This window comes from Octopus bimaculoides, chromosome 4, assembly GCF_001194135.2.
Source record: "Octopus bimaculoides isolate UCB-OBI-ISO-001 chromosome 4, ASM119413v2, whole genome shotgun sequence".
Taxonomy (NCBI): domain Eukaryota; kingdom Metazoa; phylum Mollusca; class Cephalopoda; order Octopoda; family Octopodidae; genus Octopus; species Octopus bimaculoides.
Genome location: NC_068984.1, coordinates 139,697,496 through 139,708,206, shown reverse-complemented (window position 1 = coordinate 139,708,206; position 10,711 = coordinate 139,697,496). Strand labels below are relative to the sequence as shown.

Sequence of the window (10,711 nt, the reverse complement as noted above, 5' to 3'; positions counted from 1 at the left end):
TATTTGTATATATAATTGTAATGGTTTGTATGATTAGTGAGGCTTTTAATTTGTAGAGGAAAATTTTGTTTTAAAATATAATAAATGCCTTTGACATTTTAAAACACTTTCATTATCACATGTCTACAAACACATCACTCCCATCTTAATTAATAACCAACTTAAATGAAAAATGCATTATTCAATTGTCAAAAATGTCTCTCATTTAGATACATGTCAACCAAATCGGTTTGTTTTTGTTTGTTTATGATGTTTGCATTGTTTTTAATGTTGTCTGATTTTATATTTTATTGATGTTTTTTTCCCAAAGACAAAAGTTAAAATAATCGTTAATAATTGTTTTTTTCAAAGAGATCGGTGGATCAATCATGACAGTATGGTTACATATTCAATATAATTTACTCCATCTGAAGGTTGATCTCAGAGCAAGATTTCAAATCAGATCTATGAGGAAAAGAAAAAAATAACATGAATAAATCATTTTCTTTTGTACACATCCCTCTCGAAGAACACATCTCCCACCCTGACGATTTGAAGTGTTTTCTTATAAGACACTGTCTTTTTCGTCCGGTGAATTATTTGGTGAAATTTCGAAAGGAGAGTATTCTTCCAAATTAACATAGTCTTTCATTTTTTTGGGACTCCCATTTTCTATAGGTTTAAACGGAAAAGTCCTGACTGTACTTCGACTCGCTTGTGGTGCGACGTTCGATCGTGTCGGACACCACGTGACGCCCACTGATGTTCTCGGTGTAGCTCGATAAATGTTAGAGATTTCTGTTTGATTAAAATTTGTGTGGCGTGCTATCGCTCTTTTGCGACAGCAGAACACTAATGCAAAAGTTCGTCGGAATTTCGTGCTGATTAAAGAATAAAGAATGAAATTAACCGAAGAATTTATCTGGACTAGCAGATTTGTGATATTAGCGGCGATTTTTATGTCATTTCCTCTTCTGCCAGGAGCTATGCTTCTTGAGTAAAGCAGTAGTAATGCTCCGGGAAACTGACATATGAGGAAGACTAAAGCTACGCTTATTAACATCAAAGTGATTTTCTGTTGCTCGCTGCCGCTCTTCTCCGACGATTTTCGCAATGGCGCCTTTGACATAAAGCGGCGTATTTTATTGGCTTTGACAACAGCCCTTATAAGGAGCCCATTGAAAAACACAAGAGATATGAGGGGAAGAAAGGTGAAAGAGGTAACTATGAACCAATTATAACCTTTGTCGTAGGCGTATGTTTCTGCAAATTCTGTCCATTCATTTCTTAGTATTGTTTGATTGTTTGAATCAAGTCTTTTCACTGTCTGGCGTTCAAAAAACTCAGGGACAGTTACAGCAATGGCGATGGATGAAACTATGGCCGTAATTATACGCGCACGCTGCGGAGTACAAATCACGTGTCCACGGATCGGGTGACAGACACCGATGTAACGTTCCACTGTGAATGTGATGGTTTGCCATACACCCACGTTACTGCACATGTCTGTGAGAACATGTGCAATGGGAACCCAGTAGATGTAGGCATCAACAGAGCTAACCTGTGAGAAGTGTTTCAAACTCAACGTGAAACCGAATATAAGATAGAGCGTGTCAAAGACTGCCAAAACTGTTAGATAAACATTAGTCGATGTATTCATGGACTTGTGAGTGAGCACAATAATATTCAGTATATTGCTTACCACACCAAAGAATATAACAATGGGCACACATATCTTTTGAACGATAAAGCGTGTCATACGAAGTGCTTCCATGTTGTTGTTTGTATCAGAACTTTCTTCACTGGACTGAACCAATGTTTCCAGAGTTGACTGGACGAGTACATTGTAGCCGGCTTTGATGCTTGTCACGTCGTAAATCAAAGAATCGATGGTTGAGTTGCTTGTAATCATTTTAATTGATATTTATGATAACACAAATCATTACTTAAAAAAGGGACATTGTTCTATTCTTTCATAATTATGTAAATATCCAAATCTGGAACCTATGTTTCGATGATTTTTAGCATCAAGTTTGCCATGATATTATAAATAGGAGCATAGTAGACTTCACCAATCGGTGATCAAATTCCTTTTTGAATAAGAGACTTTCAAAAGAAGTTTCACATATATGATTGTCAGTGTGTAAACGAAATCAGGAGCAAAACAATAGGAATGTGTAAAAGAACTGTAAATAAACTAAGGCATTTGTAGAAGCCAAATCTTTCGCCAAATCAAGAGTCACGTATAGAAACATGTTTCAGTGGAGGCAAATTAAATAACGGCGGTATTTAGTTGATAATATTAATATAGTTTAGCTGGAACAAGTTGGGGACGTGCGTTTTCTAAAGTGATGCAACAAACATCTATTTATTCTTTTCACAAGTTCCGCGTGATTTCAATTAATCTATTGTCACTAAAGTTTCAATGAGCATGCTGTGTTCTCCAGACATTGTGTATACAAACGCCTGTTTCAATGACTATGAATACTGTTTAGATATATTGATATATAAGTGTGATTTGAATGGGTCGTATTTATATTCTTACACGTATTTATTTTTCTTACATAAACTTCCGAGTTATGAAATATTTTCGAAAGCGTCAATAATAGAAAGCTGGCGTATATATTTAGAGACAGCGACTAAGAATGTCTTGAAGCTGTGCATTGTTGAATGAATTCCAAATGTTTTTGTTAGATATGTCTCCATTCCATGCTCTATGACGAAAAACTATGAATAGTTGATGAGAACAACCATTTATTTTTTTCCATGTTGATAATGCGTTTTTCGCTAAATCCTTCTGCAGTTAACATAGACAGTGTGGATTTCTCTCCGGATTATTCTTTTGACAAAGCAGCAATAATTCGATTACCAGAGCAGCTGAAAATATAGAAGAGACCGATTAGATTTTATTTAAAGGATAATTCAATTAAAAAGAAATAACAATTTTATCAACGGTAATGGCGGTATCAGCGACGATGATTGTGACGGTGAACGAAAACGTATTTGTTGAGATGACAATGACGAAGTGGATGGCAATGACGCTGATGATGATGCCGATGATGATGATGATGGTGATGATGATGATGGTGACGATGATGATGATGATGATGATGATGATGATGATGATAATGGTGATGGTGGTGATAGTTGTCATTGTTGTTGTTGGTGGTGGTAGTGAAAGTGTTGATGATGACGACGACAGATAATGAGGAAGGATAATGTTGGTGAGGATGATGGCGGTGTTCATAATGATGCATGATGCTAGTGATGTTTTGTTTGTGATAGCTGTGGAAGGTCATCATCATCAACATCATCAACATCATGATAAAATTCATGGTGATTATGGCGGCATTGGCAGTGAGAATCTCTTATATCACTAGAAAACATCAGATTAGGAACGAGCGCGTTTGAAACGGGAAATTGCATGGGTCATATTTTTGCAAGCCTACTTTGAACTCAATTTGAACTCAATTTGAACTCAATTTGAACTCAAAACATAAGTTACGCAATGGGACACACAAAATGCATTCTGTCTGGAGCTCTGACTTATCATTCACCGCATTAACATATTACTGGCTACACATTTTGGCACAAAGTCAGCTATTTTTGCGGTGGGGACGAGTCGGTTACATTGACGCCAGTTTTCAACTGGGACTTATTTTATAGACCCCGAAAGGATGAAAAGCAAAATCGACGTCATCGGCATTTGAACCCAGGACTTAAATTCGCTGAGCAGAAATACCGCGAAGCAGTTCTTCCTGTGTGGTAATTATTCTGCCTTACATTAACCTAATATAGTCGCCTTCCATTAACATAATATTAATTTCAAATGTTGCCACATGTCTAGCAAGCTCGGGAGAGGGGGGCATATCAATTATATCGACTCCAGTAACCAACTGGTACTTATTTTATCGACCCAAAAATGGCGGAATTTTCGCTCAGAGTGTTAACTCAAGACCAATCAAAATGCCGCTAAGAATTTTATCCGTCTCGTCGCAAACGCACTGGTTCAATGCCACTTCTTTATTGTTAGTCAATTGGTTAATTATCTAACCAACTAATTAATCGATCATCTGTTTAACGTGCTGGTTAAACAATTAACCGGATGTTAGTTAATAAAAGTTATGTCGTCGCCCCTCGCTAGCTGAACAAATCGCGAACTTAAAAGGTTGCGAATGAACTTTTACTAACAAACAACTTTTTGATTTTGTAGTCAACATATCTGGCGATCGCTGAGTTAGCTGGGCGGATATTTAAGCAATCGTTTATCAATAAAGAAGCGGAATTGAACTAGGGTGTGTGTCATTATCATTGGAAAAACTTACTTCGTTAAGACACAACACAATTTGTTTCAACTCACGAAATTACATCAAGAATACATACATACATACATATATACATACATAAACAAACATTCATTGGTGAAACTGATACAACGTAGTAATCCATTTTCATAATAGAAAATCGCAAATACTTTAAAAGCACTTAAATATTAAACACATTTTCGCTAAGTTCTACGTTTCATAAATCATGACCCAACTGAAGTAATGAAATGAACTGTGAGAAATTATTGTCAAGCTTAAAACACTGTGATCTGCAAGTTATAATGTCAAACTGATTTATATAACATAAATGTTGATTAATCAGATAAAGTCTATTTGGTTCTTTGATATTCTGTATATTTAAATTTCAAATACAATAACTAAATTTTGTAGAGAGACAAAAGGGAGCGAATCAATAAATGAATCACATCGATAAAAATATTTTTCGTGTTAATTCCAATAACGTTGGAATGGATTCACATAAATAGAAAAAAAAAAGGAAAAACAAAAGGAAAGTATTTGATAATCCCGTACATGTTAAGGGATGGCAGCGTAGGATTAGACATAGGCCCTTTATGAACTCATAGACACAGAACGTACACACACAGGCACAACGTGCATACGCATACACGATTATTTAACTGCCACTCGTTCATTTACAACAACGAGTGTTCCAGTTGATGCGACCAAGGATATAGCCTCCTCGTGAAATTATTGTGCAAGAGTTCTCCGCAGACACGCGAACACTTAACGTAGTTCTCAAGAAATTTCGGCCTGATACAGAATGTCAAAAGGCTGGCCCTTTGAAATACAAGGACAATTCATTCTTGCCAGATGGGTCGACTAGATCATGACTGGAGCAACATGAAATAAAATGCCTATATTAACGCGCTGTGGGATATCTTACGATCGTGTGCCGCATACCTTAACCAGTATGCCACACACCTTCCCTATATATACAAATATGCATATATTTAAGCAGAGGCACGCATATACATACACACTATCGTATATCTACACCCATATACATTCTCATAACCACGTATGTAGGTAACTGCACCTACTGACAAGCATAGGAAAACAATATAATTCATTCATTACCTAACAATTCTACACGTAATATATAACTAACCAATTAAAGGACATATATGAACAAACACAGGACTGATATAACAGTAAAGAGGTGATTCACAACCTGGAAAGCTTTATCAATACAATGTGAGTTATTCATATATCTAGCAAAGCTACAGTGATTGAATTGCGCTATCCATTTACCGGATGCAACCATAGAACGCAAATATCATAACGGTATAGGATGCACTATATTCGTTGGTAAGCGATATGTTATTAGTTTTGATAAAGGAGCATAAATAGTCGCAGGCATAGTTGGGTGGTGAAGAAGCTCACATTGCAACCACGCGCCTTCGGGTTCAGTCCCACTGCGCGACACCTTATGTAAGTGTCTGTTATTATAGTCTGCGCCGGCCAGCAAATTCTGAGTGAATTTGACGGATGGAAGATCCGTGGAAGCCTGCTCTATGAGTGTGTGTGTGTGTGTGTATGCGTGCATATTTGTACACACGCACACACATACACACACGCGCGCATATATATAATTGTGTACGCTTGTGTGTGTGTTAGTACCTTGTGTGTGTTAGTACCGTGTTACCTTTCAATATCTGGTGTTTGTTTACGCTCTCATGACCTAGCGGTCCCTACAGACGTATCAAGGATATAAGCACCGTGGTTGATTTGTTCCAGTGAACACCTTTAGGCGCCGCCAATAAATGAAATCAGTAAAACAGTTAGATAAGAAAGTAATAATAAAATGAAACACAGATAAAATCAAATCATATTACTAGCATATTAGTAGCAACAGAATCTAGCAGGAATATTAGTCCAGCATGACCGGGATCGTAAGTGGAATATAACAAAATTTAGTCAAGCAGTTCATGTTAGAATGTAAATATGTTTACTTAATAAATTTAAGGTATTGATAAGATCACTTATAAAGAATATTTATATAAATATAGACATTAATATAACAGTTTCGGATTGATAACATGAAAAGATATATCGATTATTGCTTGCTTCATGGTGCTACATCCCATGTGTGTATGATTCGGTTCAACTCAATCTTTTTCACAATCCTTACCATCAAAATGATAGAGAGAGAGAGTTTATGTTAGTTCAGATGTATATTCAATTAGTTTTTGAAGGCCTTTTCATATTCATGTTTGCAGTCAATTACTGAATCGTTTCGTATGTTTAATAAACAATAACCATCAGATGTAAGGACTTGAATTTTACCGCTCCGGAGACATTAACAGCATTCCTGTTAATCCCTCTGGTATAGGATCTTATCATTTATTTCTTCTTATTTCTTTATTGCCCAGAAGGGGCTAAACGTAGAGGGGACAAACAAGGACAGACAAAGGGATTAAGTCGATTACATCGACCCCAGTGCGTAACTGGTACTTAATTTATCGACCCCGAAAGGATGAAAGGCAAAGTTGACCACGGTGGAATTCGAACCCAGAACGTAACGGCAGACGAAATACCGCTAAGCATTCCGCCCGCCGCGCTTACGATTCTGCCAGCTCGCCGCCTTGCTTCTTCTTGCTGCAGCCATTACATTGCGCCCATGCTGGGGCGCCGATTTGAAGTGTTTGTTTAGTTGAAGAAATCGACACTAGTACTTATTTTTCAATCTGGAATTTATTCTATCGATCAATTTGCTGAACCGTTAATGGCACGGGGACGTAGATAAAGCAACACCAGTTCTCAAATAGTGACGGGATAACATAAAGTGAAACACACAAAATACATACAAACATGCTCAAATATGTTTATATATCTAAATGGTAAGCCTGGAGAGTAAATCAGCCGTAACATTGTGGTAACAACGATGTCTGGAGAGTAAATCAGCCGTAACGTTGTGGTAATAACGGAAGCTGGAGAGTAAATCAGCTGTAACCTTGTGGTATCAATAAACAAGGTGATGACACATATCGGTCCCGTGTTAATAGTGTAAATAATGTACAAGTAAAAGATAAACAATAAAATTGAAACAAAGCGATATCTACTGATGCACTAAGATACACGTGCTGCATTTGTTATCAGCAACTCGGTGCTGGTTCTTAATAATTTTGAACTTAGAAAACCTCTAATATCGGATAACCTTTTAAGTTGTGTGAAATTATTCAAAACATAACGATTAGTGGTATTGTCTGTTATTTATAGAAGCTTTCTTCTCCTATTCTCCAATATTACTTGTGGAATATAAGTGCTACCACGTCGAGGAGGATGAAAAGTTAATTATAAGTATATTGAAGCATATTTACAGATTAAATATATTTTGATTGCTTTAATTATTTATTGACTTTCAAACCACTTGATTTATACAACGTATTTGTTCCATGGATTTATTTAACAAGGAGTTTATTAAGGTCAAGATCATTTCTGCTATATATACTTGAAGCTGATAATAATGGCTGGCGTATAAATGTGTATGTGAGTATTTGTATGTGTGCATGCGTGGCTATGCATATTTGTGAATGACTGTGTATATGAGTGCATCCTGATTTTTTTGTATATGCGAAATTGCTTGCCCACTTCTCTCGCTGTCTCCGTCTCTCTGTCTCTATATATCCGTATACACTTCAAAATTTACACACATATATATATTTTTAGCATATACTTCAACATCGACATAGAAAATATTCTGGTATTGCTTTTCAGGAGTGGCTGTGTGGTAAGTAGCCTGCTTACCAACCACATGCGTGGCACCTTGGGCAAGTGTCTTCTACTATAGCCTCGGACCAACCAAAGCCTTGTGAGTGGATTTGGTAGACGGAAACTGAAAGAAGCCCGTCGTATGTATATGTATATGTATACATATATGTGTGTTTGTGTGTCTGTGTTTGTCCCCCCACCCACATCGCTTGACAAGCGATGCTGGTGTGTTTAGGTCCCCGTAACTTAGCGGTTCGGCAAAAGGGACCGATAGAATAAGTACTAGGCTTACAATGAATAAGTCCTGGGGTCGATTTGCTCGACTACAGGCGGTGCTCCAGCATGGCCGCAGTCAAAGGACTGAAACAAGTAAAAGAGTAAGTGATGAATGTTTTTCAGTCCTTACATTTTGCAATGATTGTTTATAATTATGCAGAAACACAATAATAAGGATTAATTCTCTGTAACAGATTCCTTGCGTACAAGAGAAGCTTGACTCTTAATCTTCATATTTTCTAATGATTGTTTACTGGCATTAGGAATCTCAATGGTATTTGTTAATTCTATGTAATAAAGTATCTTAAGTGGTTTTTATTTGGAAGAAAGATTATATTATAAAATGAAATTAAATTGCAATATTTTATCTTCATCTTTGTTTTATATGTTATTACCAAGTATTTAAAATATAAACTAAAGAATGAATCGATATTATTGGTCTTCTAAAGGATTTGGTTCATATTAAATAAGAAAGAGTATTCTCTAGAAATGTCTAAACGTCATGTGTCGTTTTCTTAATAATTAAGAATTCTGAACTGAGATACAGGTTATAAATTTTGCAAAATGATAGGAGATATAGATTTTATTATACATGTTTAGAATTGTTTCATTATTTACTTGTATCACTCATTGGACTGCGGCCATGCTGGGGCACGGATTTGAACGGGTTAAGTCGAATAGATCGAAAATCAGTACTTATTTTTGTTATTCGTGGTACTTTTTACGTTTCAAAAGCATGGCGAAGCAAACAGAAGCACAAAGACACACACTCCCGCACACACAATTGCACACATGCTCACCTCACCCCCACCACCACGCACGCTCACACACATGCATATACGTGGGGCTTCTTCCAGTCTTCAACAACCAAACCAAATCCACTCACAGTGCTTTGTTCGGCCCGTGGCTATTTTTTTCCCACGAGTGTTCTGGAGCCCAGTAATGACCTCATTTGCATACAGCCAATCAGAGCAGAGCCACCTTTATCCTTTCTTCATTTCTAGTCAGTACCGTGCATTCCTTACTCCTTCCCTCTCTACTGGCAGACAGTAACTCCTGTCCTCTAACTACCTGTCGGTCAAACGAATGGATATATGTAAATAATATTTCTTCCTTCTTGGTGTTGATCCTTCGATGTTCCCTGGTTATCCGATGTTGGCACAATAATACATACACCTGCCCACACTAAATTGCTGGAGTTATTTCATTTTTTCCCAGAAACAGTACAGTTCGAGACAGTAGTATTTGTAGTGATAGCGAAAAATTTTTTCAATATTGAAAAACGGTTGCTATCTGTCAGGAGAGAGGGAAAGAGTAAGGATGCACGGTGCTGACTAGAAAGGAAGAAAGGATAAAGGTGGCTCTGCTCTGACCCGCTGTATGCAAATGAGTTCATTATTGAAGTCCGGAACTCTCGTTGGAAAAAAAAACTTCGCGGTTCGGTGCTATAGTAGAAGACGCTTGCCCTAGGTGTAAGAATGATGTTCTTCTTTGTTTAATGAACAAAGAAGGGAGATACTACACTTGTACAAAAAATTATTTCTCGCTCTCTCGAACTTTCTAAATTCTAATGACGTCAAAAATATAAAATTATCGTAAGTGAGAATAATGTTTCTAAAATGAGTAGAAACATTCGAAAGATTGCTTTGGTCCAATGCTAGGATTTCTGTTATATTTATACCAAATATTTACACGCTAGAATTTATAGGTTCAGCGGCTTCGAGTGTGACCACTCCCAAAGAAAATGAAAAACAAAAAACGAATTATTTCACCAAATTTCTAAATTTGTATGACATCAACAACGTTATATTCAGCCAATGGGGCTCTGATAGACGAGAATATGTTGGAGAAAGAGTCAAGTGTATCCAGGGGTGGAATTTGAACACGGTGAGGCTTAGTAACAGTAACTTGTCAAGAAACGATCGAGAAGCTTCTTATTTTGTATCAATGGAATGGAATTATAATTAAAACTGTTGTCATGATCTTTCGATCTAAAATACAAAACAAAACATTATTTCTATTATTAATGTAAATCCTGTCTTTTTTTTTTTTAAATCGATTTCAAATTTTCTAAATTTGGATCTGCATTTAAAAAATTTAGGTTGAATCAAGTTTATTATAAAATCTAATATGGATCACACTAGAGTGATTTTGGTGAATAATTTTTTCGATAACTCATGAATAAATGTATAATTTTATTCCGTTCTTTCCGTTGAATCTTAATAGTATGTTCGAGAAAATTTACTAAATATACAAACTTTCAGAAAAGTACTTTTATACTGCACATATTGTGACCTCATTGGTAGTGTTCACTTTTCTACTTGAGTGAACGTTTTATCGAATATTCATGCTTTGTACTTCCAATTTAAGCTTATATATATATATATATATATATATAT

General features: G+C 36.3%; 1 protein-coding gene across 5 annotated transcripts in view; it reads right to left on the bottom strand.

The window, feature by feature from the left end:
* Nucleotides 1-25: 25 nt before the first annotated feature.
* Nucleotides 26-10,711, bottom strand: part of LOC106872763 (FMRFamide receptor) — a 285,188-nt gene continuing 274,502 nt past the window's right edge. For all 5 annotated transcript variants that reach the window (XM_014919858.2, XM_052967526.1, XM_052967527.1 and 2 more), the window contains one exon: nucleotides 26-2,856. In XM_014919858.2, coding sequence (XP_014775344.1) covers nucleotides 545-1,891 — 1,347 coding nt within the window. In that variant the 5' untranslated portion in view covers nucleotides 1,892-2,856 and the 3' untranslated portion in view covers nucleotides 26-544. The remainder of the gene's footprint in view (nucleotides 2,857-10,711) is intronic.